Below are 27,592 nucleotides of genomic sequence, written 5' to 3'. Positions count from 1 at the left end.
TCGAAGGCAGCAAAGAGGCGAAGCCCGCAAACGAGATCCAGTCCGCTTGGCCATTAGTAGTAAGGCCTGCACAAACGCCCTCGCGCGGCCGTCCGCGCAGGGGAATACAGTTTCTGACCGCTACTCTGCCGCAACCCGGGGTTAGGGACTTCTCTCATATCTCCAGAATCAGTGCAACTGCTCCTTGCGACTTTGCGATCCCCCTTTAGGATGGTCAAGTCGTCAACCCTGATCCAAGATCGCCCGCATGAACCCCTTGTCACGAGACCGTAGGCTCGGAACAGCAGTCCATCGGCTGTTCCACATAGAGAGAGTTCATTCATTGAGAATTCCCGTGAAAAACCTTAAATCAGGCGGTGAAGAAGTCTATCAGGCTTCTCTTGGAGCTTGCCGATGGACCGCCGGCCTTCCACGTAGTAGATAGAAGTATTCCAGACTCCTGGTCCCTGGATGAGTCTAGCGCCATTGAGTTAATTCTCCGAGGGCACGTCCATAGGATCACCAGTTAAACGACCCTGGACGATGATCTAGGGCTCGTTGTGGCTCGATTGGAAGTAATCGATGGCACTAGTTTCCGTTTCCAAATTCGTGGCAGAGAATCGAAAACCTCTGACGCTGGTCCATGTAGTCCTCGTCTTCTTTGATGCGATAGCGGGCCGGTTGGCTCCCAGACCTCCCCTTCGACGCCAAGCCAGTGTGCAACTTGCCAGAACAAATCAATACTCGTCCTTTCACGACCAATCACAAAGAGAGTATTCAGAAACAACACTGAACAGTCTCTACATATGAAAAAAGCCTAGTTGAACAGTGTTGCTGGGTTCAAGCTCCCCAAGTAGTGAGATCCGATGCCAAAATCCCGTCCTAAACCGCCCGTGAAGCCATGTCAAACAACCACAACCCACCCAAATCGCATCAAATCGGCTGGAAATCAATCCATGGCCTCAAGAGACATGTTTGCTTCAGTTTGGAACCCTTTTACATTCTCAATTGCGACCAACGGCACTTGTTGGCGGTGGCGGACGGGGCCGGGATGCCCTGATCGCAATTGCGATCGAAGATTGCTTCTTAGTCGTAAGCCGCCCCGTTGAGCCATGGATCGACTCCCTCTTCCTCTCTCATTCCGAATTCACTTTCCAGAGTATCCTGAAGTTGTTCCCGACTCTTGTTTGTCTTTTCCCATCATCTAGGATCCGGTATTTGCGCGTTTGTGTGTGGTTCCGGGTTGATGGCTACTCTCCATGTCTATCTGACTTGAACCGAATGGTGCTCAACAACACGCCAAAGAGGTGAGTTATCCCCAATCGGGTGTAAGCCGGACCAGATCCTTGGCCATGGAATAGCGCTAGAATTATCGAGTTGAACTAACCTTGTCGATTTGTTCGAGGGTAGATCTACAAGATCGCAGGGTCATTTTACTCGGCAGCAACAGCCTTCATTTTCACTCGGCTCGGTTGTCAACAGCGACCCCAAGTACATTGGAACAAGCAACAGACTTACAGAAGCCTGGGTTCGAGAACAGCAAGCCACCTTCCCAGCAAACCTCATCAAGCTCTCCGAGCAAGGATTCAAAACCGAGGCCAAGGTTACTGAGCATCGTGTTCAGCGCATTTACCAGATAGGAGAAGAGGTCACAGAGAACCTCGCAGCGTTTCAGGAGCCACGAAAACCACACTTTTGGCCATCTAGCAACCATGGGCGAGAACAGCAAACGAGTCCGGCAGCGAAGCCGTGAGTCTGTCACTCACGGCAAGTCCAGCCAGGTCTTGGAGGTCAAGCGACCCAAACTTACAACCAACGTTCCTGTCGATGTCATTCAGCAACCAACTCCACAGTCACCGATGGGCTGGTCCAGTATGAAGGACTTTCTCATGACTGAGCTCAGGAGAGAGATGGGTCTTCCTCTGCACCGCCCCCAATGCAAGGACAACGTCGACGAGAAGAGCGTCAACCTGGCCTGCCCTCTTTTTATCAAAAACCCAGCGGCATTTACTCATGTCAGAAATTCCTGTACTGATGGAAACATCAAGGGTGGGATCGGTAAATTGATGTGAGTTTACAACCCCTGTCACTGTCATGCAGGCGAGGCATACTGACTTACCCAACCCAGCGAGCACATCAAGCGAGTTCATCTGAGAAGTGACAAGCAGTGCCATCACTGTGGAGCCCGCTTTGGTTCAAAGCCAGCGGAATCCAAGTCATCCCACTCGCGCAGCTGCACCAAAATGTGGTCGCCTCACGAGCCCCCTTTGCTGTCGGAAGACCAACAACGTGTTCTGGAGAACATTTCTGTGCGGGCTAGTGGACAATCGCTCGACTACAAGTATCGGCACAAGCTCCTGATGAAGCTGTACCCCGGCCAGGAGGACTGGGCAAAGAAAGTGGAGATTTGTAAGTCAACTCGAGTGCTCACAATTGACCTGGCCAGCCGCTAACTTGTTGGCACAGACCACGATGCCTATTCCCCCTGTCTTTTGCCTACGCAACTCATGTTTGACGCGATGGAGAAGGCCGTCGACAGATGGGAAAGGGGGTACGCAACGCATTACGACTCTGATGGAAGTGATGCGGACTCCGAGAGATCCAGAGAATACCGAAGACTCTCTGGATCGAGCCCAAGTGCATCCTCTACCGATGCTTCAAGCGCGTACCCTTCTGCAAGCTCCGGTGGATATAGCCGGACCATAGGGAACGGCAACGGATACAGCTCGCACCACGCTTATCACAACTCTGGCTACCAAGACCAGAACTGGGGCGTGGACAACATGTCTCTGGCGACAGACTCTACGCAGCACGCGAACACATCCGGTGTCACCTCATCATCATCACACGAGTCTCGAAAGACCCGATCAAAGAGTCGGCCGGCTGAGGCTGGCTACGCGGGGATGCAACTCCCGACAGATTACCAGACATACTCACACCCTGGGACAGTGGACGATTTTGACGAACTCGGCACCTCGGCTTTTGATGCTTTTGAGCCGGTATTCGACGTCGTCTCAACTGTTCCATCCGACTATCACTCTTACACCATGGACACTGAGCCGGGTCTCAACTTTGATTACCCTGCTCAGGCTCACTACTCAAAAGACACAATCAACCCCAAGGACTTACATAACACTTTGATCGGAATGGGATCGGCGACAGTGCCCAGGTATCTCATGGATAGCGAAGAAGACGCGGGTATTATACTTCAGGATACTCAAGAGTATCTGGGCTTTGCTGGCCAAGCTAGGAGGTCTCATAGATGAGCGGAGTTTGGGTTTCGGGTATCACGACACTTACGACGAAATGATGCATCATGTCACGGAGTTGCCTAGGTTGGGCGCCAGGACTGAAAGGGGTCAGATTTCCTGTATGAGCGGCAAACTGATATTTTGCTATCGTAATATCTACATCTTTCTGAATCTTGCTTCTTCAACCTCGTTTTGACACCTCCACTTTTGCATTTGTGCCTCTGAATCATTCTGATGCTTCATCCCGACTCATCTGAGGACACGGATGCATGCTTCAAACTCAGAATCCGTCTCCCAAGAATCAGAGATTCAGCGCCAGAACCACAAGGGAGCCGAGGACGAAAGACATGTTGAGATGGACGCAAAGATGTCCAACTCCTGACTTCGGCCTAGTCGTCGAAGTCGGTGTCGAAGCCGGCAAAGATCCCGCCGCTGTGCTACTTGGAGAGTTGCCAGAGCTTCCGTCACTTCCTGAGGCCTCAACGATTGGAGCCTTGGAATCCGTAATCAGTAGATTTGACACCGCAGCGAGTACACTCAAGCCCTCCCCAAGACCAGTGGTCTTGTCGGCCGTCTGAGGGTCGACGAATGTGCCAGTGCTCCAATAGAAGCCGCAGCGATTGCTGACTTCTGAAGTTCCAGCCACACACTGCTTGACCGCAGCTGCAGCAGAAGTTTTCAAAACCGGAAGCCACTTGTCTGCCAAGAAAGGGGCAAGTTGAGTGGCTGAAGAGAGCCACCGGTGCACGAATCCTTTGTAGAAGAGGGCATCGGTGGGACAGCGACCTTTATTTCCTTCGCAAGCCGCTTCAAACAAAATCCCCTTAGGGAAGAAGTCTTCCAAAAGAGTGTCAGACAGTCCAAGGGCACGATCGCGCCAGACGTCGGAGCCGTTGGTCTGTGATCGTCGTTAGTTGGATCGCCCTCCCAGAATCAAACGTCCGATAGAAAGACTCACGATGTTGTACATGAATGCCGCGCCTTGAATGAGCATAGCCGGCGTATAAGACCACTACACCTTGTTGATATTGGTGCAGTTAGTCTCTACACCCGCTCCGTCATAAACCTTCCAGTTATTAGTATCAACGAAACCGACTCCGGTGAGCCAGTCCCATCTCTTGTCAGAGTACTCAGAGTAAGTCGTGTTACCGCTGAACCGAGCCAGCCGGGCTCCCAAATTGAAGAAACATGCATTGGAGCCCGCTACGTAGAGTCAGCCCCGACTGCGCTCAATCTTTCCAGTGAGATACCATAACTCACTGTGCTTCCAATCGTATCCAGCATTCGATGCAGAAATCTGCCAGCGGAGGCCGCCGTTGCAAGTATCATCATAGCGATCAGGCGATGCTTGAGTCCTCCATACATTCTCCGCAAGATCAATCCACTTGGGTTTCCCGTCCATCTCAGGGAATCCATATTCCGCAGCCAGCAGGGCGGCAGTGCCCCAGAAACACTGATCTTCGTTGCCAAGATTGGCTGTCTGATTCGGAGGCATGTAATCGTTGTTTGGCCCAACCTGGAACTGCAACGCCTTGCTGATTGTAGCCGCATAAGAATCATCCCCTGTCAAGTGCCAGTAGTCGAGATATGTGGCGAAGAAGCTGCCACTTAGGTACCACCAGTATCCGTTCTTGTCCTCGGACGACCATGACAAGATTCCCGGAGTGTTTCCCGGCTCATCGCCTTTGTAGAAAGTCATTAAATCCTTGGCGAGCGAGCGTGAGGACTCCTTGATGCTGTTCGGGCTGCTGATGTCAAGCTCAGCGATTACGCTGGGTAAAGCGCCCAAGAGCAGAATAGGCCCCGCAAGCGTTGAAATCAGTGGAGAGAGCATGATGTAAAATAATAGGGAGAGTCTTGATTTGATGAGCTCAAACTGACCCACGTCTTTCAAGGCGATGAGGAAGACAAGGTTTGGTTTCAACGAGCGTTGATGACTGGTAAGGACTGGAGTGTTGAGGGCCACAAAGTGCTTTATATTCCCGAGCCAGCCAGGACGTGGTGAAGTTTCCCCGTCCCGCGACCTGAATGGCAAGATTATGGCGCCAGTGAGGATTTCAGGAGAAAAGTATCTCGCGGAGTTCCTCACGTCGCTTACTCTAGTCGGGCGTTGTTGACCCCTGTTGTGCCGCGTCGACTAGCCGCCTTCGATCGATGCCCGCCTAGCGGTACCAGCACTAGGCCTAATAAGTAAAAATGTTAATTGCTGCCATGCTCGTATTTGTTATGTTCATTACTGATGATCAGAAATCTCCAATTTAAATGCGATCCCTTCCCAGAAGTTGCCGCAACTCCATTGCCATGCTAGATGCCAGCCGCTCACCCAGTGTCGACCTCCACCATCAATCATTCAACTGATTCTTTCCCTTTTACTTGCGATTCCGCTTCCTCAAGTGACTTGCCTCCTTCCTTCGCGCCGACCGGAAGCTTTTGGGAGTTATCGCTAGCGCCCTCGGCCTTCTTTTCCACGGCCCTTTTGGCCTTCTTAATTTCTTTTGCATCAGCTTCCTCCTTGGCTCCCTCGCTGTCCGAGTCCGAAGCGAGTGCCTTGAGCGCTTTCATCTTGAGAGCTTTCTTCTTCTTCGCTTTTCGCTCACTTGCCGCCTTCTTCCGTCGTTGTGCTTCGTCCATCGCGGCCTTCTCTTCCACAATCCAACCTGCAATGCTTTTGACGGCCATTTCTGGAGCATTTCGGTAATTAAGCAAGAATCCTTGCAATTGTGCTGGGGTGAATACGTTATTTGGTACTTGACAACTGAATCCCTCTGCCAATTTGTTGAATGCCAAATTCTGCTCCCTCAGAGCCTCACCGCCTTTGTCCGTGGCAGCGGTCTCGGTTGACAGGTGTGGTCGATACATCCGCTCAAACATACCTTTCGCACTTCCCTTTGAGATGTTCCCCAGATAGATCATTCTGTCGATGCGGCCGGGTCTCACGAGGGCCCTGTCAAGCTTATGAGCCACATTGGACGTCATCAGGACGATGCGGCCTTCTTGGGACGCAACTCCGTCTAGGACGTTCAAAAGGCCGGACAAAGTGCACCGGCATCGTTCAAAAGGTCTTGTGCTGCTTCCATCGCTGCTGTCGCCGTCATCTGACGACGAATCATCGGGGTCGAACTTCTTACGCCGCTGGATTCCAATGGCGTCAATATCCTCCAGCAGAATGATGCATTTTGGCGGCAGCGCAGTGAAGAGGTTCTCCAAGTCGTTGTCTTCTCGAATGCTGGGGATATGGAGCAGGTAAAGCTCCAGGTTGAAGTAGCTTGCGAGTGCAAGAGACAGTGACGTCTTGCCCGTACCGGGTGGTCCGTAAAAGAGATACCCTCTCCGGTAAGGAATCCCTCTCTCCGTATAAAATTTCCTGGTATTTTGATTGAGATAGGTCTCTATGTCATCAATAAGCTCTCTCTTCGTCTTGTCATCAAAGTGTACGGTTTCCAGTGGCCGGATCGGTCGGAGAATAGTGGTGTCCCAGTTCTGATGATTGTACTGATTCTTTGTCGCTCTCACCGTGATGAAAGCCTCGCGCTGCTTATCTGCAAAGAGCCGACAGTTATTCAGAAAATCTTTGACAGGCTGGATGGCGCGTCCCAACCGCATCACGACGAGAGGCTCATTGCCTTCCGGGGCGGCAGAATATTCGTCGGGAACGCCGGTATATGCAGAGCCGGCGCGGACATTAGAGACTCGCCGCACCATGAAGAATCCTCCCTCATATACGAACCAGGTGGTACCAAAGGTCGGCAGATACTGCACAGGGACTCTCTTCTCATGGTGGAGGTCGTCCCGCTCGATAGGCTTCCGATAGTACCATGCCTCGTTCTGGATCACCTCAGTCCGAGCGGTCAAAATGCGAGTGCCTTGTCGGGTGAGAACGTGTGCACCCAGCCAGTTGAGCACTTCTCTGTTGAGCTTGTCGTTGCTCCCGATGGAGATGGAAGCGGTGAAGAAACGCGTTATCCACCAGTAGAGCTGCGTCCCCAACTTTTGAATGCTTGTCAACGCTCTTGGCAATTCCCCTCCAAGTGTTATTAAGACGAGAATGGTGGCGATGTCGAGTTTCAGCCAAGTTGTAAAGAATTTGAAGCCTGGCGCGGTGCGTTCCAGGAAGTCGTGGAGTCCCTGGTTGAGCTTTTGGGACGTTAGATCAGTAGCGCTGGTGAGGAGTGAGGCCTTGGTCAGCCTAAATAGGTCGCTCATTGTTTTTCCAAGTGAGATTGAGTAATGAGAGTCGCGGATAATGGCAGCAGATTGGGTGCCAGTCTTGCTGTTAAACCCACTTTCAATTTCTGGCGAGGCAACATATATGAAGTCGCGTGAAGCTTCAGGCAGAAACGAGGCTGCCTGGGTTGTCTCACCGATGTCCCCTGACCCTTGAACTCAATTGGAATCGGAAAGGCGAGCTAGCCAAATGGATCCTGCAAGAATCAGCGTGACGCATGACGGAATGTGGCATAGTTCGATTCGCTGATTCTGGATCGGAAGCTGACTCCGCGTTGGAGCCAATGGTTGGAAGAAAGCGCTTAGATCTGTGACACAGTGAGACAGTCATCCTTGGCTGCCGCCTTGCTCACACTCTCGTGCATTTCCACTCACAATTTTGTGAGCCGTTCCCAACAGTTTGGTTGGTCTTGAATTCACTTTGCCGTCGCGATTATACCAGGACAATGACCCTTCCTGACGGTGAATGGCATGAGTCTTCGCGTATCAGGGAAAACGTCTCCTCAGAGCTGAAAAGTCATCTAAATGTTGCAATTGAAATCAAGAAGTAAATCCCAAATAGTTCGTGTTACTCACTGCTGTGAGACTTTCGGACTTCCGGGTCACTAGTATAATGCAAGATCTCTTGGCCAAGTTCAATTTGGTGCCTTGTAACTCCTTATGGAATGGTCATGAACGTTGTCTACCCCAGCGAAGAAAGTGGCCGTGATCCTTGTCTGGACGCTCGACACTAAGCTAAATATTTGCTTCATTCCAGTCACGATATTCATATTTTCAGTAATTTCCTAGTCAGCAGGCGTCTTATATGTTTGACCTCATGGCAAATCTGAGTCCATCCTCAATCGCTGCGAGTGCGAAGCCTGGATGAGAGTGGAGGTGACTAATGAGTGCTCTTGCAATTGAAGGATTGACTCATGAGAATTGATTATGATGAAATTTGGGAATACTGCATTGTGGATTTGGGTCTGTTCCTCAATTTAATGATACACACTCAAACTCCTCAAATGGTTTTAGGAAGCTCAACTACTTTTATGTACCTTATTACGGACATTAAACACGATCACCTTGCCACTTTGGAGAGTTGCGACCTCATCGTTGGCTCCGGGCCGCATAGTCGAATAAGAAGCCAAGAATCGCTTTCCTATTTGTGCTTGTTGTCCCATGTTCGCAAGTTCAAGACTCAATGTGCAACGGAAGTTTGAAGCCATATTACATTACTAATCTTCAAGCTTCTGGTGAGTAGTATTTGACATTGGCCAATGGTTTCACCAGTAACAGACTCTTATGAACTGAAAGAGTCAGAAAAGTTGATCTAGAAGACACCTTGCTGTTCAAGGCTTGAATACTGTAGCCTAGTAGACACGGTCTATCAACTACCATCAGTCCTATTCACTATGTCTACATGTAGACACGTCCAATGATCAGTCATACGATTTCGAAATAGGTTCAAATAGCAAAAGGTTTGGACAGTCTTGCAGATATTTTTTATGGTTAGGGAACGTGGTGTTGCAGCTAAAGCATTGAATCCAAGCATCCAAAATGACGAGCTAAAACTAAGAACAAGATCTACGGCAACTTGAGGTATCCCTGCACCTGCGTTCCCGGCAGGCAGCAAAGGCAATCGTTCGCCGCCAGAGGCGAGGTGAGTCTGTTGATTTTTTTTTCCAATGAGAAAATTCTCACAAATGATCACTCCGATGGTGTTCTCTGCCCAATTTGAGAATGGTCTGCAGCTCACCCAGCCCTATCCCTTACCGGAATGCCTCGTCAGCATTTGGGCCGCTTGATTACGGCAGTATAGGCCTGACACGAATATCAATGATTCAGGTACGCCATTCCTTTAGTCTAACAACTCAACCGTTCATTGCCTTTGCTAATACTTATTCGAAACAAACACCCAAACAATCTGCGATCAAGGCGGTGTGGACAGTGGAGATGACTCGGCTGTCGTCAACATTGAAGGCAGACTTTGCTGATGACATCTAGACTCTTCTTGCAGCACTGAAATTTTTTGTGTTTCTCTCTCTATCTGCTAAAACATCTGCGAGAATCTTGACGATGTGTCAAGATCGGGTCTGCATCAATATCTCGTGCAAACCATTCGCAGTGCAGGAACAGCAGCATGTTGGCATTTGCGGACGCAATTAAGGGAACGTGGGTCAAGTTCGTGGGACAGTTGAGCATCGCGACAACAAACCAATGTTCTCTGAGGTTAGGTTAAGTCTATAACCGAAGATTCATGTCCCGAGGACGTGTAATGTCGAGGCATGCCATACAGGACAGTCGAGGCAGCAGCCAGAGGCGCTGTCAGCCCCTGTCAAGTTTTGATTCAAGCAATGCTTCTGCCCAACTTCATCCCAACAAAGACAGACCCAGGTCATTGATCGTCGTACGACCCCTCCGTAGATACCCTGCTTCCGAAGACCCTCTCGTTTTACACGTGGGTTAAGGTCAAACTTTCCAAACAAAGCTTGTAAAACGACACAAGGGCCTTCTACTACGACGCTGTTGTCAGAAATCGCCGCAGAAATCACCTTGACAAGGGAGTCATCGGAAGTGTCCCCAGTCAAGAAAAATGTTGCCGGCATGGTCGTCCGGGGAGCGTATCCTTGAGATCCCCTCTAACGTGCGCACGCACCTCTCGACAAGACTCCTATCAATTTGTATTCGGCCCATTACTGGGCAACGCGACCCCGTTGGGAAGTGCCGTTGAAGAATGGCCCGCATTAAGTGCAACGCAACGAATCTCCTGAGTCGTTGGACCCGCACCCAGCTCCGTAACCCTCGCGAGAGATTTTGCAGTTGCCGTATGTTGGTGGACTCCTTCCAGGGTTTTCCGAGTTCCGGGATGGGATTCCGGCGAGCTAAAGGCGTGTTTTCCAGGGATATCACAGGGGCCGCAGGTTTTAGTTTTACAAAGAAGAGGGGGAGAGGATGGCTTGCGTTGAGCGAGGGGCAAACGCGAGTTAAGATGGGCTTCCATGAGCAGATATCACTCAATTTAAATAACATGGCACTGCCTTTCTTCTGTCTGTCATTGATTCAAGCTTTTGACTTTTTCTGGAAATTCCCCTGCCGAGCTAATTCTTCTCGCTTAATTCTTTAACGCAATTCACACGCTACCAACCATGTCTACCACCAAGCCCACTTTCGTCCTCGCTCCTGGTGCGTGGCACAAGGAGACCTGCTACTCGCCCGCTCAGAAGATTCTCGAGTCTCGCGGCTATCCCGTCGAGGCCGTTGAGTACCCCTCTGTCGGCGCTGAGCCCCCAACCAAAGGCCTGACAGATGATGCCAATGCGGTCAGAGCTGTCCTCCAGAGACTCGCCGACGAGGGCAAGGAAATCGTTCTGGTCGTGCACTCCTATGGCGGTCTTGTCGGAGCCAATGCTGTTGAAGGCCTTGGCTACAAGCAGCGCGCCAAGGAGGGCAAGAAGGGCGGTGTTATCACTTTCGTCTACCTCAGTGCCTTTGTTGTGCCCAAGGGCAAGTGCATCAGAGAGATGCTTGGCGGCCAGTTCCTCCCCTGGATGAAGTTTGAGGTAAGACGATGCGGAGAAAAGCGGGTGGATGACCAGACCCCCAAACTCACATTTTTGCAGGGCAACTACGTCTACGCGGAGACTCCTGAAGTGTTCTTCTACCACGACGTTGAGCCCGAGACCCGCGCCAAGGCCATTGAGCAGCTGCAGCACCAGTCCGCCCAGGTCTTTGACGATGTCGTTACCTACGAGCCGTGGCACGAGATCGACTCCATGTTCTTCTTCTGTGACGAAGACAAGGCGATTCCCCTCGCTGTCCAACAGGGCATGGCCACCATTCTCGGCCCTACCGCCATCACCTACTCTTCCAAGGCCTCCCACTCCCCCTTCCTGTCTCAGCCCGGTGATGTCGCCGAGGGTTTGGAGCTTGCTGCCAAGGTTGGGCAGGAGAGAGTCAAGGCTTAAAGTTTGATAGATTTTGCCGTTTGGGCCGAGAGCCAGGCATGTTAGATGTTCAATGTAATCATGATTAACGACCTCATCATCTGTTCTCGGGACGCAAGTGTTTTCAGGCTCGGCGTGAACGTCTATAAAAAGTCGCAAATGAGATACCTAAACCGATGTTGAGACAGAAGGAACAGTGCGGAGTGTCGAAGATGGAGCCCGCCCTGTCCCCGTAAGGCCTCACTAAAAGTCATGAGTATCTTGACGCTCTTACTGGAACAGGGATTTTCGGCTTTACGAGACCTCGTCCGTAGTAGTTGATCTCTCTGAGTGAGGTTACCAGACAAATACTGATCAGGTCTTCCGTGTCGAACTGAAAGAAGCTCCCAGATATATCACTACAGATTCATCAGCTATACTGATGACGTCCAAGAGGTGCACTTGACTCATGCATTATACTTTGACCAGGTGTTCCATACTTCGCATCTGCTGTCAACCCGTTGACGATCGCTTCGGGCCGCCCCAAGCAGCAGGGTCCCACTACTGCCCATATCGGCACGTAGGACACGGAGCTTAGATGAACTACCGCGTCTCCAGCGTCCGAGCGTGCAGCAATGGTACCTCGCCTCGTGAGCATCAGTGGAATCACTCATTGCCGGAGCACGACAAGGAGTCTGAGTCACAACCGCATGTTATCCCCTGCATACGAACCCTGAGGTCCCCTTGACGGGAAATCAGAGGTGTGGGTGGAACATTCTCAAACGGGTCGCCAGGCTTTATGAAGCGGAAATGCCCACCCCCCATCGATCTCTTCTAATGTGCTACTGGAAGAGCGCCAAGCTACTGACAGCCCTTTATTGGCCTTCCTATAGCACAATAGAGTCTCCTGCCTGGTTGTGTACCCACATCTTGAAGTGCGATAGTTACAATACTGACTTGGGCGCATCCCAATGTTTCGGTTCAGGAAAGGAGACAGTTGAATCTTCCATCTTTATCCCAATCTGCCACCTTCCAAGACCAGGCCAAAAGTTCTCGTGTTCGCCGATGAAATCGCCCTTTTCATCCACCTGTCGGATGTCAAACCAACCCAGGCTCGCCTTCTTCGAACTTTGGCCAGGCGCAATGCTGCACCAGCGATCGGTCCCTGGTAGTTCGCCCTGGCTACCTTTCCCTTCGGGGAGTGGAGGTTGAACGAGCGTTGCATCAATACCGACATATTTCAAGATGTCTAGTGAGAGGGGAACTGAAGGCACATAGGGGATCGGCTTGAAGGTGGCTTGGAAGAGAGGCGTGGTGCTTGCCGAAGATTCCTTCAAGTCACCAGACGTGTCGTGAGGGAAAACCTTTACGCTGGTGCTACCATCCGAATTTGTCTTCCAGTCGAAGGTCGCTAGATGTTTGGGAATGTTCCAATCTAGCTCCCTTGTGAGCAACAGGCATCGATGCCAAGGGAAATGGCCAGGGAAACTTACTCTTTCGCCCATTCCAGCACGTATACTTTTGTGAGACGTATATCCTTGTGATTCTCGCATTCTTCTTTTTGATGCGCCTGCCATTCTCCTCGATTGTGTACTCATGAAACCCCGGGCTCAAGATCAGTTCATCATAGGGACCGACCGGACTTTCGGTGTAACGGATGATTTGAATCATGCTGATTCCCCCAAGAGGGCGGCTTCCTTCAGGGCGTATGAATGACGAGTTCGCCTCTAGAGGAGAGTACGTAATTGTCGGAGGGTGTTCTGCCTGCTTCCTGGGCACCCAGAAGCTGAAGAGGTAGACGTCACCCTTGAGCTTCCATGGTGCAGGAACAGGGGTGATATCGCTAGTCATGACGGCGAGAGCCTTGCTGCTTCGGCTTTTCGGGGCTATTAGTGAGCTAATGGCGACAGGAGTCTCTGCATCACTACCGCTTGAAGAAACTTGGAGCAATCTGAAAAGACCAAGAGCATGCAAGATGAAGAATCGACAAGAAACAGAGCAGACGAGGAGGTTGCCGGCGCATGAACGACAACTGAACCATTGGTGGGGGACCGAATGCACTACCCGCACTTTGTATCCCCAGCCCCTCGGCTATGAGACAGCCATGGCATGTTGCATTCAGCCACCAAGACTGGTAAAGCAGACATTCCTCCTTGCGGGGTTAAGCCCCGGGTCACATCACAAGGGGCCTCGGTGCTTGGCAAGGCACCGACGATCTAGTTACCTTCTTCGGAAATAGAATGGGGCTAGCTGATGATGTCTCAAATGCCGTCCCGCACTATTCACCGCGGCCTAAGAAAAGCCTCTCAAATCGTGGAGAAAACCGTTGTCGCCGTCATTTTGCAATCGCTTAGCTTTTAGGAACACATGCGTTGGGTAAGTGATGATTGTGCCGTATATGAGGCCCATGATCTGTATTTCAGATGTTTCCCAAGTAAGTTGTCGTGGTATTTTGTCTAAAATTCTTATTGGGGCTCTTTCCGTCCTGCAAATTCTCAAAAGTCACACACGTCATTGAAAGAGATAATAGATATTCCGGTGACAGTGCATCTTCAGAAGGAATACGAATAACTTTCATACGTCACAACCTAGACAGTTGAGCATATCTTGGAAAAGCATCTACCATTCACAGACCAAACTATATATTTGTCTCGACACTTCAAGGCTATCTGGTCTTCCGAATGTCTGTCCTCGCAGGCAAAAGGGAGCGCGGCTGCCAGCGAATTACCCAAGGACACCACCGCCCTGTGCCGGGTTATCGGCCAAGCCCATGTGGCCCTGCTCGGAAACAAATAAGACCCTTCCAGCCGATGCTCTGTACAGAACGCCATTAAAGGTTTTTGCAGTTTCATGCAGCCCCGGTGAATCTGAATAGGCCATTGAAGCGGGATCTTACCAGAGTTCTCCGGAATGAGTCGGCCAACGCTGTAGTCATTTGCTTTGCTTTGCGAAGTGCAGGCTCCCATTCTAATACCTGAGCCTGGGGGTTCATAATCTGGTCAAAAATACAACCGGGTTTTCTGAACATCCTTGGCTCAAATGGCAACGCCCACTCGATCCTATCTACGAGCCTAAACCCCCAGCTGCAGCTGAGCTCCTTCAAATTTGCTCAGGGTTTCCTCTTATCCCCAGCTGCATATCCATTTGGCCACAAGAGAAGTCTTTGGCCCCTTTGCACAATCCAATCAGGACACCAGGTCAGGTCGGTAGATCGGACAAGCTGTTTTGTGTGCTCTTATGATCACCAAAGATCTCAAGATTCTCCAACGGACGAGTTCATGCAAGCTCGAACAACTTCTTTTTAGCCGTCCTTGATTGACCGACTGCAGCATCGGGGACTCTCGGATGATACTGTTACTTCTGTTCATCGTGATGACCTCTACTTTCCGATTCCGGCCCTGGTTTATTTCGTTTTCGACCACCCCACGGGAAAATAGAGGTCAGCCCTCGGATTTCTGAATAATGCGTTGCCTTATAAACGCTATTTATACAACGGTCAGCCAAGTTGAAGATACAACATGATGGGGAACTTACAATGTATTGTCATCATTGATCTGAACTCGATAGACATTTAGCTCTAAATCATCATACCTAGAGCTTTTTAAAACGTTTTTGTCCACATCAAGGATTATCCATTGCTTCCCGCTCTCGGCGATTCCATGCGGCGTGTAAACATAGTCGCTATCCCAAGCAAAATCCCGTTGAAAGTTTTGTGACATGAAGTCATTGGCAAGGGTTATCGAGCGCTGTAAAGGTTCACCAGGGATTCCCTCCACCCTGACCCTGAAGCAGTACCTCACAGGATGAGCTGGAGTTGTAGCTGTTTCCGCTTCCTTATCGGTTGAACGTTATATGGTATTCATGTTGAGGAGTGTTGTTGAGTGACAGATAAAAATGTCGGGGAAGCGCTGTAGAGACCGCATTTAACACAACGGCTGGAGCGTATTTAAGCCTCAGGCAGCAAGAACACAGTTGATTGGGCTTACGACTTCGCAGTTGGTAAGGGCCGAGGGGGGGCATCACTCCACGTTACTCAGCCATGGTAGCCCATGATCGTCTCATTCTCCATCTCACCTCGTAACGCGCACTAATCATCGGACGCTCTCGAACTAACATAAGGTAAGCGCGTGGTAGATAAAGCTCGGCTATCATTGTGGGAAAAGATAATAACCTTGTCAGAGTTGTACAAAGTCAGCCGAATATAACTATCAATATTGAATTGAGTGTAAAACTAATTAACGCTTTAAAAATACGGTCTTGATACTGGGTGTGTTTGGCATCTTAAATTCTTTTTCAAAAATTGAAGTATTTAGTTTATATAGTTAAGGTATACCAAGACCTATGTTGTGGCGAGCTCGAGTAAAAGCGCAAGCATATTCACTGTATTCAATTACATTTGCTCACCATCTTTAAATGATAACTAAAGATGGGCATTGCGAATGTGGCATCATAAATGAGATGGATGAGCCTTGTCACCGAACTATCTTTAGGCTTCCTATAAGCAAGACTTTTTTTTTTTTTTCGAATTGAAACATGGAAAGAATCTACGTTAGCAATTAGGTGGCTGTGAAGACAAAGTGGAAACCACTGGAGATCTGATAGTCAATAGTTGCTTCTTGATTGATTAGCCAAATCCCTTTCAAACACTCAGCACCAACTCGTGCAACTTGAAAACTTTAGAAGTCATCTTAACTTCAGGAGTGAAGCTCTAGTCGAGGTTCGGGCGAGGTGATATTTTCTAATATCTCAAAACTAAATTCTCTTCATGTGAAGGACGTGCAAAGAACGCAGATTCTGACAGGAGATGGCAGGTATGAGAGGTAAATGAGGGTATCTAATTCGCATTCGATCTCTAAAAGCAAGTTTTTTTCTCCCTGTGACCCTAAACGCCATGCCCTGCGACATCCCCGAGAACCCGCCAAAGCACCGCGCATTTAGAAAGCAGTTCTACGTTTGCGCCCAGTGTACTTGGAGGTAGACTTGACAACCTTTCCCTTTCTCTCCATCTGCTCCTTCTTCTTCACGATCCACGCCTTGCTTCCCTTCTTGATGTCACCCTTGCCGCTCTGCTGGCTGGCTTTCCTCCTCGCGTCCTCGACATCGACATTGTCCATTCCGTCGACGACGTTTGTGATGTCTCCTCCACGGCCGCCCTCTGCAGTGCCACCGACGGTGAGTACAAGGTACAGCTTGACATTCTTCGTCTCCGGGTCGTCCTCGAGCAGACCGGCGCCGAAACCGGCCTTGACGGCTGCCTGAGTAATCATGTTGCGCTGCGTGTCGTTCTTGGGGTAGAACTGGCACACGGCGCGACCGCCTCTGCGTAATGACGCATACAGACCGTTGAAGAATCTGGTGAGGCGGCCCTCGGGGGAGGTATCGCTGCTCTCGGCGTTGCAGAGCCATTGAATCGCGGAAATGCTGATGGCGGCGTCGAAGGAGCCAGCGCGGAAGGGTACGCCCTGGCCAATGTCCGCGAGGAGCAGGTCGCCTTCTACGTCTCGTTGGAGAGCTATGTCGAGCATAGAGGGTGACACGTCCATGCCGACCCAGGTGTGAGGCCCGCCGTCTTCGGGGCCTTCGGCGGTGAGGATTTCGCCGGATAAACCGCTGCCGCAGCCGACGTCGAGGATGAAGGAGGGCTGCTTGAGGTCGAGGAGCTCGAGAGCTCGGCGGGTCATGGATGCCTGAATATTTTGGATACGGGAACTCGTGGTGTACTTGCGGGCTTCGGTGTCATTGTAGTGGATGTCGGCCGCGCTGAGGAGAGACATTTGGTCAGCTGCTATATATGGCGGGGTTGGAAGGGGGGGCTTTGGCCTACAGGGTGTCCTCGGGGCGCGACATGATGGGCGGTTTTGGGTAGGAGACCGATCTGGAATGATCGTGGACGGAGACTCGCGTCAATGGTTGCTTCAGAACAGTCTGTCGTCACGCCGGCGCATCGAAGAATTGGGTGGTGAATTATGTGTCGTGGGAAATCCTCAAAAATTCGCAACTGGGGGGTCGCGGATAGTTATCGATAAGAAAACCACCAGCAATGGAATGGAAGATAAAGGTTTTTTCGATAAGAGCCTCCCCCGCGGACGGGAGGTGGTGGGGTCGAAAACGGCCGCCCGAGTCCAATGAGACAGTCGCTTATCTCATCCACCTCGGATCAAGAAATCCCCCGAGGGTCCGGTAGGTACGGATACGCGCAAAGGCCACGCTTGCGCAAAGTGGAATTCACGACGCGCCCTGGCCAGTCCCTGCCTTTCTCCGTCATAGCTTCGGGAGCCCATGTAGGGAGCTTCTGTGCATAACCCTCCTCCCCCCGTAGTCCAATTGTCCGACAAACTCACACGCTCCTTTTCTTTTTCAACTTCATGCCACGCATCTCGACGACATTTCCAACATTACGCCCGTCACCATGTGGATTCTACCTTTGGTCGGCTACCTCGGCTCCATCGTGGGCTTCTGCTTCCTGACCCTGGCCATCGGTTCGTCTTGACACCCCCGGTTCTCCCTTGGCACCCGACAGAGGATGGTTCTTTACTAACATGGTTTGCCCAGCGTCCGGTCTCTATTACCTATCGGAGCTTGTCGAGGAGCATACCGTCTTTGCGAAGCGTCTTCTTACAAAGTTGATTTACTCAGTCATTGTTCTGCAACTATTATTATGCATCGTCGACCGATTCCCGTTCAAGTTGACCCTCATGGGAGTGGTCTCCCATGTCGTCTATCTTGGCAACATGCGCCGGTTCCCTTTTGTCAGACTGACTGATCCTCTGTTCCTGGCTTCTTGTGGTATGTTCTTGCCTTGGCAATCGCGGAAGATCCTCTGCATACACGTTCTGGACTAACCAATACCTTTCCAGTTCTGGTCCTCGTCAACCACTACCTCTGGTTCCGCCACTTCTCTGCTGCGCAACAGCGGTCCTACTCGAACATGCACTCCTACTACGACCAACCCGAAGTCCCGAGCTTCACCGAGATCGCATCATACTTTGGGCTGTGTGTCTGGCTGATCCCCTTTGCCCTGTTCGTGAGCTTGTCCGCCAGCGACAACGTTCTGCCCACGATGGGTAGCGAAGATCCCTTACGGGACTCTTCGGGTAAGAGCAAGCGCCAAGGTTTCGTCAAGTCCATCGTCGATACCGTCCTCGGTGCACTCGCAGAGGTCTTTAGAACAGTTGGCTGGGAGCGTAGTTGATCTCATGTCAGGGGAGCATGGATGAACGTCACATATGGAGCATGTGGTGTGTACAATACTTGGGTAGAATGATCTAATCGTCAACCCTCAACAAGAGCGAATGAATAGATACCCGGAGACTTTCTCCAACCAAGAAGATCTCTCTGTGTCATCGTACTGCATACGCATCCCTTTTGCACTTAGGAAGGTACACCATGGAACTCTGACTGTCATGGTTAATGATGTTCCCTGAAGCATCTTTCGATACCACGAAGAAGGCCATGTTGCTTGTATGAACACGTCAGCAATGGGCTGCTTACCTTAGCTAGATGCAGTGTTCATGGACGGCCAATCAAGCTCAACGAAACAAAAGGTACTCTGCATGTTCACCGCAAGCGAGGTCCCTGGTCCGCCGCGGCGGCCTAACAGCAAAAGTCCCGCCACAAGAATACAACCCCAATTACTTACGAGCCCTTTTGTGCTTGATTGTCGGCCAGAAGTCTCTGCCCACACTCTGGCGTGGTCCTTTTGCACCACTGCCTGCGCACTAAGCGACTGTACCTTGCAGTGGTCCTCGGTAGTCAGAAGTTCCTGCGAGCTTACCTTAACCTTTTCCAACTGTAAGGTTCTCATGACAGGTGTGCGAATCACAGACCCGCAGCGAGGGTGGTGACCGAATGCGAATGCTATCTGTTCTCAGACCTCAACATCATGGGGAAACGTACTTGATTGGATTTTTTCTTTTTTTCTGTTTGAGAAAATGAGGAGCAAAAGGACCGCCAAAGAAATCCTCATTTGTTGATTGAGAAGGGAGACGGTGAGGAAGAAGAGGAGGAAGAGGAGGAGGAATCTACCGCTTCGCTCCTCATCATAATGAGGAGCGAGGATTGCGAGGAGCACCGGGCCTGGATACAAAAGCTGGCTCGGGGAATCGAATTATTCATTCGGCCTCTTGGTCTATCATCGATGCTTATACATACCAATTGAACTGTCGTCTAGACAAACGAACAAGCAAGTTCCGCCCCTATAATCTGCCACCATGTCCTCAAAGCAAGCTCAAAACCCCTCGCAATACACCACCATCTCTCGGCCCCAACAAGATCAATCACCACACATCTTTACACACCATGAATCCAAAGGCTCAGACAGACTCAACGCCTGGCTGTCATCTCCCGCTTCGGCGGCGCCGTTCCATAACATCAGTGCCTACCGATCGTCAGCTTCCGCTTCCGGTAGCGGCGCGAACGTGTGGGGCTCGGGGCCGGCTCCGAGCAGCAACGGCGCGACGTGGGGCAGCGGGCACGGCCGTCAAAGCTGAGCGGTCCGGGGCGGCGTTGAATGCCGTATGGTAGCAGACCTGGTGCGAGAATCTGAGCGGACGTCAGGTTTAGACGTTTTCTGACGAGAGCTGGATTGAAAGATGGGCGTTGGGATAACTGACATGGGTCAATTGTTTGCGTGGTTTTGCGACATGTGATGCTTTCACTTCGAGATTGTGCTTTTTCGGGATGTCTCCGCGAGCTATGGGGCAATAGGATAATCAATATTACCAAAAGTCCTTCCCCCCCGTTCTTAGATGATTGGAATTCGACTTGTTCCGTAGGATTCTCGCCAACAATGGCAAAACGCTCGCGAGGGAATGAATGTTGACGGTGGTATGATCTCTTAGGACCGTTAACTCCGTGTTCGAGGTCTCCCATCAAGTGAAACCAAGCCGTGCAATTTCCAATACGTCGTGACTATCTCCGGCACCTGTGTGGATTAGTCTCGGTGCCTTTGTCCCGATATTTGCCCGAGGGGCTTCGAATTGAAGCATGGACAGTGACAAGCCCGGGGAAGTTAGGACTTAGGAGTGGCCCTCTAGTGTCATGCTTCATATTCCCCAGCTGAACCAATCTCAAGACGATTCGACTCGAAGCATATACCGAGGGTGGGCCGCGTCATTTCTCGGACGTTTCACTGTGGCTCGAGGATCGGGGTATATATAGAGGTCGTGCCTCGATCTTCGCCATGTAAGAGAGTAGAGATACATTTGGAAGATATAGCATATGCTTCCATGACAAGTTAAGCTCGCCCAGATTTATCAGTACGCCCGGCCGAACATATAATGGCTCCTTCTTACAACAACGAAACCAGAGCGAGCGAGCTGGTGCCCTTCTACGCTCCTCATATCGCCGGCAAGACAATTCTCATCACGGGAGTCTCCCCAGGTAGCATCGGCGATAGCTTTGTCAAGCAGGTCGCCGTAGCCAAGCCAGCAGCCTTCATTCTAGCCGGCCGCTCACCTTCAAAGTTCCAGCCACTAGTGGACGAACTCGCTGCCACACACCCCGATGTCAGAGTCAAATCACTGACCCTGGACCTTACCTCCTTCGCCAACATCCGCAAGGCAGCTGAGACGGTCAACTCATGGACTGAAGTCCCTCACATCGACCTCCTTGTCAACAACGCTGGTATCATGGCCACGTCCTATAAGCTCACAGAAGACGGCTTTGAAAACCAGTTCCAGACTAACCACCTCGGCCATTTCCTCTTCACCAACCTCGTCATGCCCAAGATCCTCGCCTCCCCCTCGCCGCGGATCGTCAACGTCAGCAGCAACGCCCACAGGCTCGGCCACGTGCGCTGGACGGACTATAACTTCAACGAGGGCAAGCACTACGAGAAGTGGGCGGCGTACGGGCAGTCCAAGACTGCCAACAGCCTGTTTTCCATTGCTCTCGCCGAGAGATTGGGCGAGTCTAAGGGTCTGTCGGCGTTCAGTCTCTGCCCGGGGTACGTCCCCACGAACCTCACCGCGCACGAGGCGCACGACTTCCCTGGTTTTCTAGAGGCCCTGCGTAAGGCTGACGTGCTGATGGGGACCAAATACATGTGGGGGATGGGGGATATCAAGCCCAAGGACATGGACCAGGGCGCCGCGACGCACGTGTTCGCGGCGTTTGATCCGCAGTTGAAAGAGAAAAATGGAGAGTACCTGACTGACTGCCATGTCGGAGACCCGTGGAAGGAAGAGGTGTACTCCTGGGCCAGGAGTAAGGTTGATGCGGACATGCTGTGGATCTTGAGTGAGAAACTTGTTGGGCAGGAGTTCAGATACTGAAATGAGCTTTGCGCCTTCCCTCTCTGTATTGGCCGGCGGTGATATATAGTCCAGCTTTATTCCAGAAATCATCGACCCGCCTTAGCCGAGCGGTATACAACCGGTAGAAATCAATTCGGAGGTGGCACTGTCACACTTCGAGATTTCATAGGATTCAAACCTCGCAAGTTCGAATTCCGACCTTTTTGATTTTTTTTTAAAGAATTTAGTCCGCTGCTTTCGATTCCTTCGACTCCCGTGCGGTTGACTTTGAGGAAATTGCGCCGCTGCAGCATTTAAAGTCCTTAGGTCGCTAAGAATGCCATCAATCACAGCTTGAGCAACTTATTCATATCGAGGTCTGAGAAAGAAACGCACTGGTTGAGTGGCTGAGGGCCTCAAGAGAGATTTGGAGGGGAGCTTTAGCCACAGGGTTCTTTGGAGCACACGCCACAGTTCCAGCAGCATCAAAGCACAGCCACATTGAGGGGTACTCTGTTCCTTACTTAATCATCCAGAGCAAAGCGAAAGCCACCAGCACAGCCACTCGCCCTCGTTTGCTTCACCTGCTGATCCTTGCAGTCCAACGAGTGGCGAAAAACCAACCACCAGCGACACCTTGGCGTTGAAGGCCGTAGTCTCTAGCACCCACGTCGGCTGGCTCGAAATCCTCCTCAGACCGGCCCAGACGGACTTACCCGAACTTTGATTGGGGCGTCGAGTGCCTCCCGACGCGTACGCTCGTCATGCGTAGTGCGAGGCAGGTCGAAGAACGAGAAGGAGTGTGAATTGCGGCGGCCGAGTCAACAAGCCCGACTGGAGAAGTCTGCCTCCATGGCCCTTTACCTCCACGGCGGGCTTCCCAGGCAGGGAAAATGAGGCTGTGCCACTGCCGAGCTACCGACGTCATTCGTCCAACCCGAACACAACGCGTTGGTCCCCGTCACAGAGTTTGGTGGCTTTGCGTACATGGGATCAGTTTTCCTTTCTCCCGCTGTTCAAAGTCTTCCCGTCCTGCAAATCGCAGACCGAGTGGTCCTCTAGCCTGCAGTGTCCAGTCCTTAATGGTCTCGGCTTTGCTATCCGACGCCGAGTGACAGACGAAATAGTAGTATCCGTATTGCCGTAGGCGGGCGAAAAAGGGTCCAAACGGATGGATGCCTCTTTTTGCTGGGCTGGGCTGCATCAAGCCAAGCAACATCCATGGAATGCCAACTCTATTGTCGCCGCACCGCCGTGGTCCCCGGTGGCGACGCAGAGGTAGGCGAAGCTTTGCCCTTTCCCCACGCACTGGGGGCTGACGACGCGGCTTTGCGACGACTTGGAGCCCAGATCCAGGCACCCTTTCATGGCTATTGGGCACACTCGCACCTAGAGGCATGTGATGTTCGGTCGAGACACGTCTCGCGCCGCAATGCAAGCTTGCGCTGCGTAACTGCGTAATCCCACATAAGCTTGTTCTTTGGCTGGGCAAACGTCAGGTTCTTTTTAAAAACGTTCTCCCCTCCCAGTGTCTGCCCACGCGCTTTGTCCTCGAGTCTCAAGACTTTCCTTGCGCAATCACCCACATCACACATACACCGAGACCAGACTGTGATGGGATCATTGTACGAGGTTCCAGATACCAGCCGTCACCACTCAACTAACGCCTCTCTCAGACCCGAACGCGACATGGCTCCGAATATTGACTCGGCGCTGGGGACGGCGGACATGGCGAATGAGCAGCGCGGCCTGCTCGAGCTCATCGACAAGCTGCAGTTTGCCCAGCTCGACAATGTCAAGCTACCCCAGATCGTCGTTGTCGGCGACCAGTCGGCGGGAAAGAGTTCTGTCCTTGAGGCCATCACTGGCACGCCATTTCCCCGCGATGCCGGCGCCTGCACACGCTTTGCGACCGAAATTCGCCTGCGCAGGTCGGCCGAAGCAAGTCTGAATGTTTCCATCATTCCCGACAAGAACAAGCCTTTCCGAGATCAGGAACGACTAAAGCAATTTGGCGGCGCCGTCGACACCGACATGTCATTTGAGTCTCTCATGAGATCTGCGGTGGAAATGATCGCGCCGAAGAACATCCCGGGCAGATTCGCCGCCCGCGATATTCTTGTGGTTGAGAAGAGAGGCCCGGATATGCCTCTACTTACACTCGTTGATCTTCCCGGTCTCGTCAAGAACGCCAACAATGACCAGTCGATGGACGATATCAAGACCATCGAAACCCTTTGTGACCGATACATGAAGAGCTCGCGCACCATCATCCTAGCTGTTGTTGGTGGTAATACCGACTACGTCCAGGCGCCCATTCTCACCAAGGCACGCCACTTCGACCCCTCTGGCAGCCGCACCATCGGTGTCCTGACGAAACCCGACCTCTGCGAATCGATCGGTCTGGAAGACAAGTTCATTGAGCTTGTTCAGAATAGAGACAAGCAAAACTACTTCAAGCTTGGCTGGTATGTCCTGCTGAACCCTGGGCCCCGCGATCAGGGCCAGCCCTGGCCTTCAGCGCGCGAACGTCGCCAACGCGAGGAGGAGTTTTTCGGCCGCGGGAAATGGCGTGCTCTCCCCAGCTCCATGTGCGGTGCCAATGCGCTCAAGCAAAAGCTCAGCGTTCAGCTGCAGCGCCACATTGGCCGTCACGTCAAGACGCTTCGCAAGCAGATCCAGAAGGCGCTTGACGACTGTGATTCAGAGCTCAAGTCCATGGGCACTGGTAAGGACACTGTTGAAGAGATGCGCGTCGAGCTAGTTGAGCTCTTCTCCAGCTCCAAGGAATTGGTCATCCCCGCCGTGTACGGTTTCTACAAGAACCCTCCTCGCAAGAACTTCTTCCGGGCTACGGCCGACCCTCGCGGCACACCCGCTCAGAACCTGCGCGCCCGTGCCATCGAGGAGAACGAGAAGTTCTCGCACCGCATTCGACAAAACGGTCGCAAGTTCGGCTTCTCGTCGTCCACTGCCCCCGGCACCGCGGACGGTGTTACCATTAGCGAGAGCAGCAAGAGGGAATTTGTCGGCAGAGAAGTCGAGATGCTCCTGCGCCAGATTCGCGGTTCCGAATTCCCCATGGACCCCAAGCCCCGCGCTGTCTACATGCTATTCCAGAGCTACTCAGAGAACTGGCCGAAGCTCGCCCAAGAACACAAGGACAACCTTGGCGTGGTATGCAATGAATTCCTCAGCGAGGTCATCGACTTTGCCTGGCCTCAACGCATGCGGGAGCCTCTTCGGTACCAATTTCTCGACGTTCAGATGAAGAAGCTACTGGCGGACGCGCAGGTCGAGCTTGAGCATCTCACACAAGACATGAATCTTGAAATTCAGCCGTATGACCCCGAGTATGAGGAGCGTCTTCGCAAGTGGCAGATGGAGACAACCAAGGACGGCGCCACGTACACTGAGGCGCAGGAGGTTTGCGAGAAGATGTTGATCTTCTACGAGCTGGCAGCCAAGACTTTCATCCGCAACACGATTACTCAGGTTGTCGAGAGACACTTGCTGCAGGGCATGTACAGCATTTTCAACTCTGTCGAGATTCTCGGCATGCCCAGTGAGACGGTCGAGGCCATTGCCGCTGAGAACAAGGAGACGCGTGATCGCAGGATGACGCTCAAGACGCAGAAGACTGCGATTGAGGAGGCTCGCGACATTTGCGCCAGTTTGGCTATGCGTAAGGAGTTGAGAATGGTAAGCCACCCCTTTTCCCCTCATGAAAGTCAGGCAATACTAACGTGCACTTTACAGTACGCTGATGAAGATCGCGATTTGGAGGACAACAGCTCAGATTCGGACGAGGACAAACCACGGCAGACAACAACGACGCGCAAGCCCGTCAACAATACCGCCGCCGCGAGCACCAGTCCAAGCCGCGGATCTCACCGCTCAACACGATCCCGTGATGAGCGCGAGGAGCGCCCGTCGACGAGAAATCAGCCTGCCGCCGAGCCCGCGGCAACCAATGGCAGCTACTCTTACAGCGGCCAGCAGGCGCCCGCGCAGGCTCCTCCCGTCCCGACCCAGCGACCGGAACGAGCCGAGCCCGCTCGGACAAACACCAGCACGTCCCAGTGGGAGGAGGAAGAGTACTACAGAGCTCCCTCGCAACAGGCTGCAGCGCCGGCCCAGGCACCTCCCCCGCCTCCTCGTCCCCAGAAGCTGAGGCCGGAAGACGCGGCGTCGGACGCGTACAGCCACCGTTCGCAGTCCTCCATCTCGGAGCAGCAGCATGCTAATGGCTACGGAAGCTACTACGACGCTAACGAGCATACACCCTCGTCTACTAGACGGGTGACTGCTAAGAAGCTGTTTGGCAGAGGCTGAAAAAGAGGAGTTTCGATTGACAACGGTTTTGTATGCGGGTCATGGGACATACTTCTCAGCGACCATGTTTCGTTGGCGTTTGGTAGGACATGAATGTTTCCCTTTTGTGTAGACAGCGGTCTCTTTAGACAAGTGTTCGAGTTTGGCCAGCCGCGCTGGCATGAATTTAGATAGTACGTAGTATGATACCATTATTAGAATTACACGCAACTCCAGTTGACAGTGTAGTAGGCGTGATATGATATATGTGCACTGTGAAAGGAATTGGAATGATAATGGGATAGTGACTCTCTGGACAGTGGTGATGTGATCGACACAACAATTCATCGGCGTGTTCCCACTTCTAATGTTGTTTGACGGAAGTAACCAACCATCGTGGTGGTTTCTCTCGGTGACTTTAAGACAGCACGAAAGTAATACAATGCTAGCAAACGGGATTATTCACAGAAAGTCGCTCACACTTTGTGTTTTGGTTCATTGGTCATCAGTTGTCATTATAGTATACATCTAGCATGCTTTTCCCATCCTTTTATGCAATATAATCCGTTTATCCATCTTTACTCCTGAGCAATCTTCAAGACGGCCTTGCCAAAGTTCTGGCCGGTAAGCATGCCAATGAAGCCCTCGGCGGCCTGGTCGATGCTGTCCGTCTGGTGGATCTTGACCTTGAGGTTGCCGCTGGCAATGAGGGGCTGCGCCTTTTCCTGGAAGGGCTTGTACTTTTGCGGGGACAGGTCGACGAGAAAGCCCTGGAAGGAGAGCTTCTTGGCGACGACGTGGAAGAGGCCGCGGACGCCCTTTTGCTGCTCGCGCGGGGTGTTGTAGTCGGCAATCATGCCGCAGCCAATGATGCGGCCCTGCTGGTTGAAGGACTCGAGGGCGGCCTCGAGGTGGTCGCCGCCGACGTTTTCAAAGTACATGTCGATGCCCTGGGGCGCGAGGCGCTTGAGGGCGTCGTGGGGGGATTCCGTCTTGTAGTTGAAGCCGGCGTCGAAGCCGAGCTCGTTGAGGATGTAGTCGAGCTTCTCGTCGCTGCCGACGGAGCCAATGACTTTGACGCCCTCGGCCTTGGCGAGCTGGCCGACAATCTGGCCGACGGCGCCGGCGGCGGAGGAGACGAAGATGGTTTCGCCCTTTTTGGGCTTGCCGATCTCGTAGAAGCCCTCGTAGGCGGTCATGCCCGGCATGCCGAGCGCGCCGACAAAGAGGGGGAGGTCGACGTTGTGGGTGTTGGGGACCTTGAAGAAGCCGGGGAGGAACTTGGCGGGGATGGCGGCGTACTCGGCGTTGGGGCCCATGAAGGAGGTGACGAGGTCGCCGGCGGCGAACTGGGCCGTGTCGGAGCGCTCGACGCGGGCGACGATGGAGGAGGCGATGACGGCGCCCTGCTCAAAGGGGGGAATGTAGGACTTGCCGGCCTCGGCGGGGCGCATGCGGCCGCGCATATAGGGGTCGAAGGAGGAGTACAGGACCTTGATGAGGATGCCGCCGCTGAGGTCCTGGTCGAGGTCGATGGGGCGGTCCTCGGTGACGAGGTCCTGGCCGGCGATGGGCAGGCCCTGGGGGACCTGCTTGAAGATGAAGGACTTGTTGGGGGTGGGCGCCATTTCGGATGTATGAATGTGTGTTTCTAGGTGTCGAGTGAAGATAGGCACAGGTTTTT

General features: G+C 52.3%; 11 protein-coding genes across 11 annotated transcripts; 6 read left to right on the top strand and 5 right to left on the bottom strand.

Annotated features, from left to right (window-relative positions):
* Window positions 1-1,691: 1,691 nt before the first annotated feature.
* Window positions 1,692-3,245, top strand: CORC01_12147 (uncharacterized protein; the record flags this gene model as incomplete). The annotated part of the gene is made up of 3 exons (XM_022623768.1): window positions 1,692-2,047; window positions 2,108-2,388; window positions 2,446-3,245. The coding sequence occupies 3 exons, from the start codon at window positions 1,692-1,694 to the stop codon at window positions 3,243-3,245; spliced, it is 1,437 nt and encodes a 478-aa protein (XP_022469737.1).
* A 286-nt stretch (window positions 3,246-3,531) lies between these two features.
* Window positions 3,532-7,433, bottom strand: CORC01_12146 (uncharacterized protein; the record flags this gene model as incomplete). Its single annotated transcript, XM_022623767.1, has 4 exons — window positions 3,532-4,128; window positions 4,189-4,211; window positions 4,491-5,202; window positions 5,586-7,433. 4 exons carry the CDS (start codon window positions 7,431-7,433, stop codon window positions 3,532-3,534), a joined length of 3,180 nt encoding a protein of 1,059 aa, XP_022469736.1.
* A 3,149-nt stretch (window positions 7,434-10,582) lies between these two features.
* Window positions 10,583-11,401, top strand: CORC01_12145 (uncharacterized protein; the record flags this gene model as incomplete). The annotated part of the gene is made up of 1 exon (XM_022623766.1): window positions 10,583-11,401. One exon carries the CDS (start codon window positions 10,583-10,585, stop codon window positions 11,399-11,401), a length of 819 nt encoding a protein of 272 aa, XP_022469735.1.
* Window positions 11,402-12,303: 902 nt separating this feature from the next.
* On the bottom strand, window positions 12,304-13,210 carry CORC01_12144 (uncharacterized protein; the record flags this gene model as incomplete). Its single annotated transcript, XM_022623765.1, has 2 exons — window positions 12,304-12,794; window positions 12,853-13,210. The coding sequence occupies 2 exons, from the start codon at window positions 13,208-13,210 to the stop codon at window positions 12,304-12,306; spliced, it is 849 nt and encodes a 282-aa protein (XP_022469734.1).
* Window positions 13,211-14,713: 1,503 nt separating this feature from the next.
* Window positions 14,714-15,078, bottom strand: CORC01_12143 (uncharacterized protein; the record flags this gene model as incomplete). Its single annotated transcript, XM_022623764.1, has 2 exons — window positions 14,714-14,840; window positions 14,894-15,078. 2 exons carry the CDS (start codon window positions 15,076-15,078, stop codon window positions 14,714-14,716), a joined length of 312 nt encoding a protein of 103 aa, XP_022469733.1.
* Window positions 15,079-16,293: 1,215 nt separating this feature from the next.
* On the bottom strand, window positions 16,294-17,206 carry CORC01_12142 (methyltransferase; the record flags this gene model as incomplete). Its single annotated transcript, XM_022623763.1, has 2 exons — window positions 16,294-17,119; window positions 17,184-17,206. The coding sequence occupies 2 exons, from the start codon at window positions 17,204-17,206 to the stop codon at window positions 16,294-16,296; spliced, it is 849 nt and encodes a 282-aa protein (XP_022469732.1).
* A 562-nt stretch (window positions 17,207-17,768) lies between these two features.
* On the top strand, window positions 17,769-18,551 carry CORC01_12141 (transmembrane adaptor Erv26; the record flags this gene model as incomplete). Its single annotated transcript, XM_022623762.1, has 3 exons — window positions 17,769-17,838; window positions 17,912-18,145; window positions 18,217-18,551. 3 exons carry the CDS (start codon window positions 17,769-17,771, stop codon window positions 18,549-18,551), a joined length of 639 nt encoding a protein of 212 aa, XP_022469731.1.
* Window positions 18,552-19,569: 1,018 nt separating this feature from the next.
* CORC01_12140 (uncharacterized protein) lies at window positions 19,570-19,848 on the top strand (the record flags this gene model as incomplete). Its single annotated transcript, XM_022623761.1, has 1 exon — window positions 19,570-19,848. One exon carries the CDS (start codon window positions 19,570-19,572, stop codon window positions 19,846-19,848), a length of 279 nt encoding a protein of 92 aa, XP_022469730.1.
* Window positions 19,849-20,637: 789 nt separating this feature from the next.
* On the top strand, window positions 20,638-21,633 carry CORC01_12139 (short-chain dehydrogenase; the record flags this gene model as incomplete). The annotated part of the gene is made up of 1 exon (XM_022623760.1): window positions 20,638-21,633. One exon carries the CDS (start codon window positions 20,638-20,640, stop codon window positions 21,631-21,633), a length of 996 nt encoding a protein of 331 aa, XP_022469729.1.
* A 1,650-nt stretch (window positions 21,634-23,283) lies between these two features.
* Window positions 23,284-25,929, top strand: CORC01_12138 (dynamin family protein; the record flags this gene model as incomplete). Its single annotated transcript, XM_022623759.1, has 2 exons — window positions 23,284-25,296; window positions 25,354-25,929. The coding sequence occupies 2 exons, from the start codon at window positions 23,284-23,286 to the stop codon at window positions 25,927-25,929; spliced, it is 2,589 nt and encodes an 862-aa protein (XP_022469728.1).
* Window positions 25,930-26,486: 557 nt separating this feature from the next.
* Window positions 26,487-27,536, bottom strand: CORC01_12137 (zinc-binding dehydrogenase; the record flags this gene model as incomplete). Its single annotated transcript, XM_022623758.1, has 1 exon — window positions 26,487-27,536. The coding sequence occupies one exon, from the start codon at window positions 27,534-27,536 to the stop codon at window positions 26,487-26,489; it is 1,050 nt and encodes a 349-aa protein (XP_022469727.1).
* Between the last annotated feature and the right edge of the window lie 56 nt (window positions 27,537-27,592).

This window comes from Colletotrichum orchidophilum (assembly GCF_001831195.1).
Source record: "Colletotrichum orchidophilum strain IMI 309357 chromosome Unknown Scaffold_144.1, whole genome shotgun sequence".
NCBI lineage: Eukaryota > Fungi > Ascomycota > Sordariomycetes > Glomerellales > Glomerellaceae > Colletotrichum > Colletotrichum orchidophilum.
This window is presented reverse-complemented; position numbering and strand designations above follow the sequence as displayed.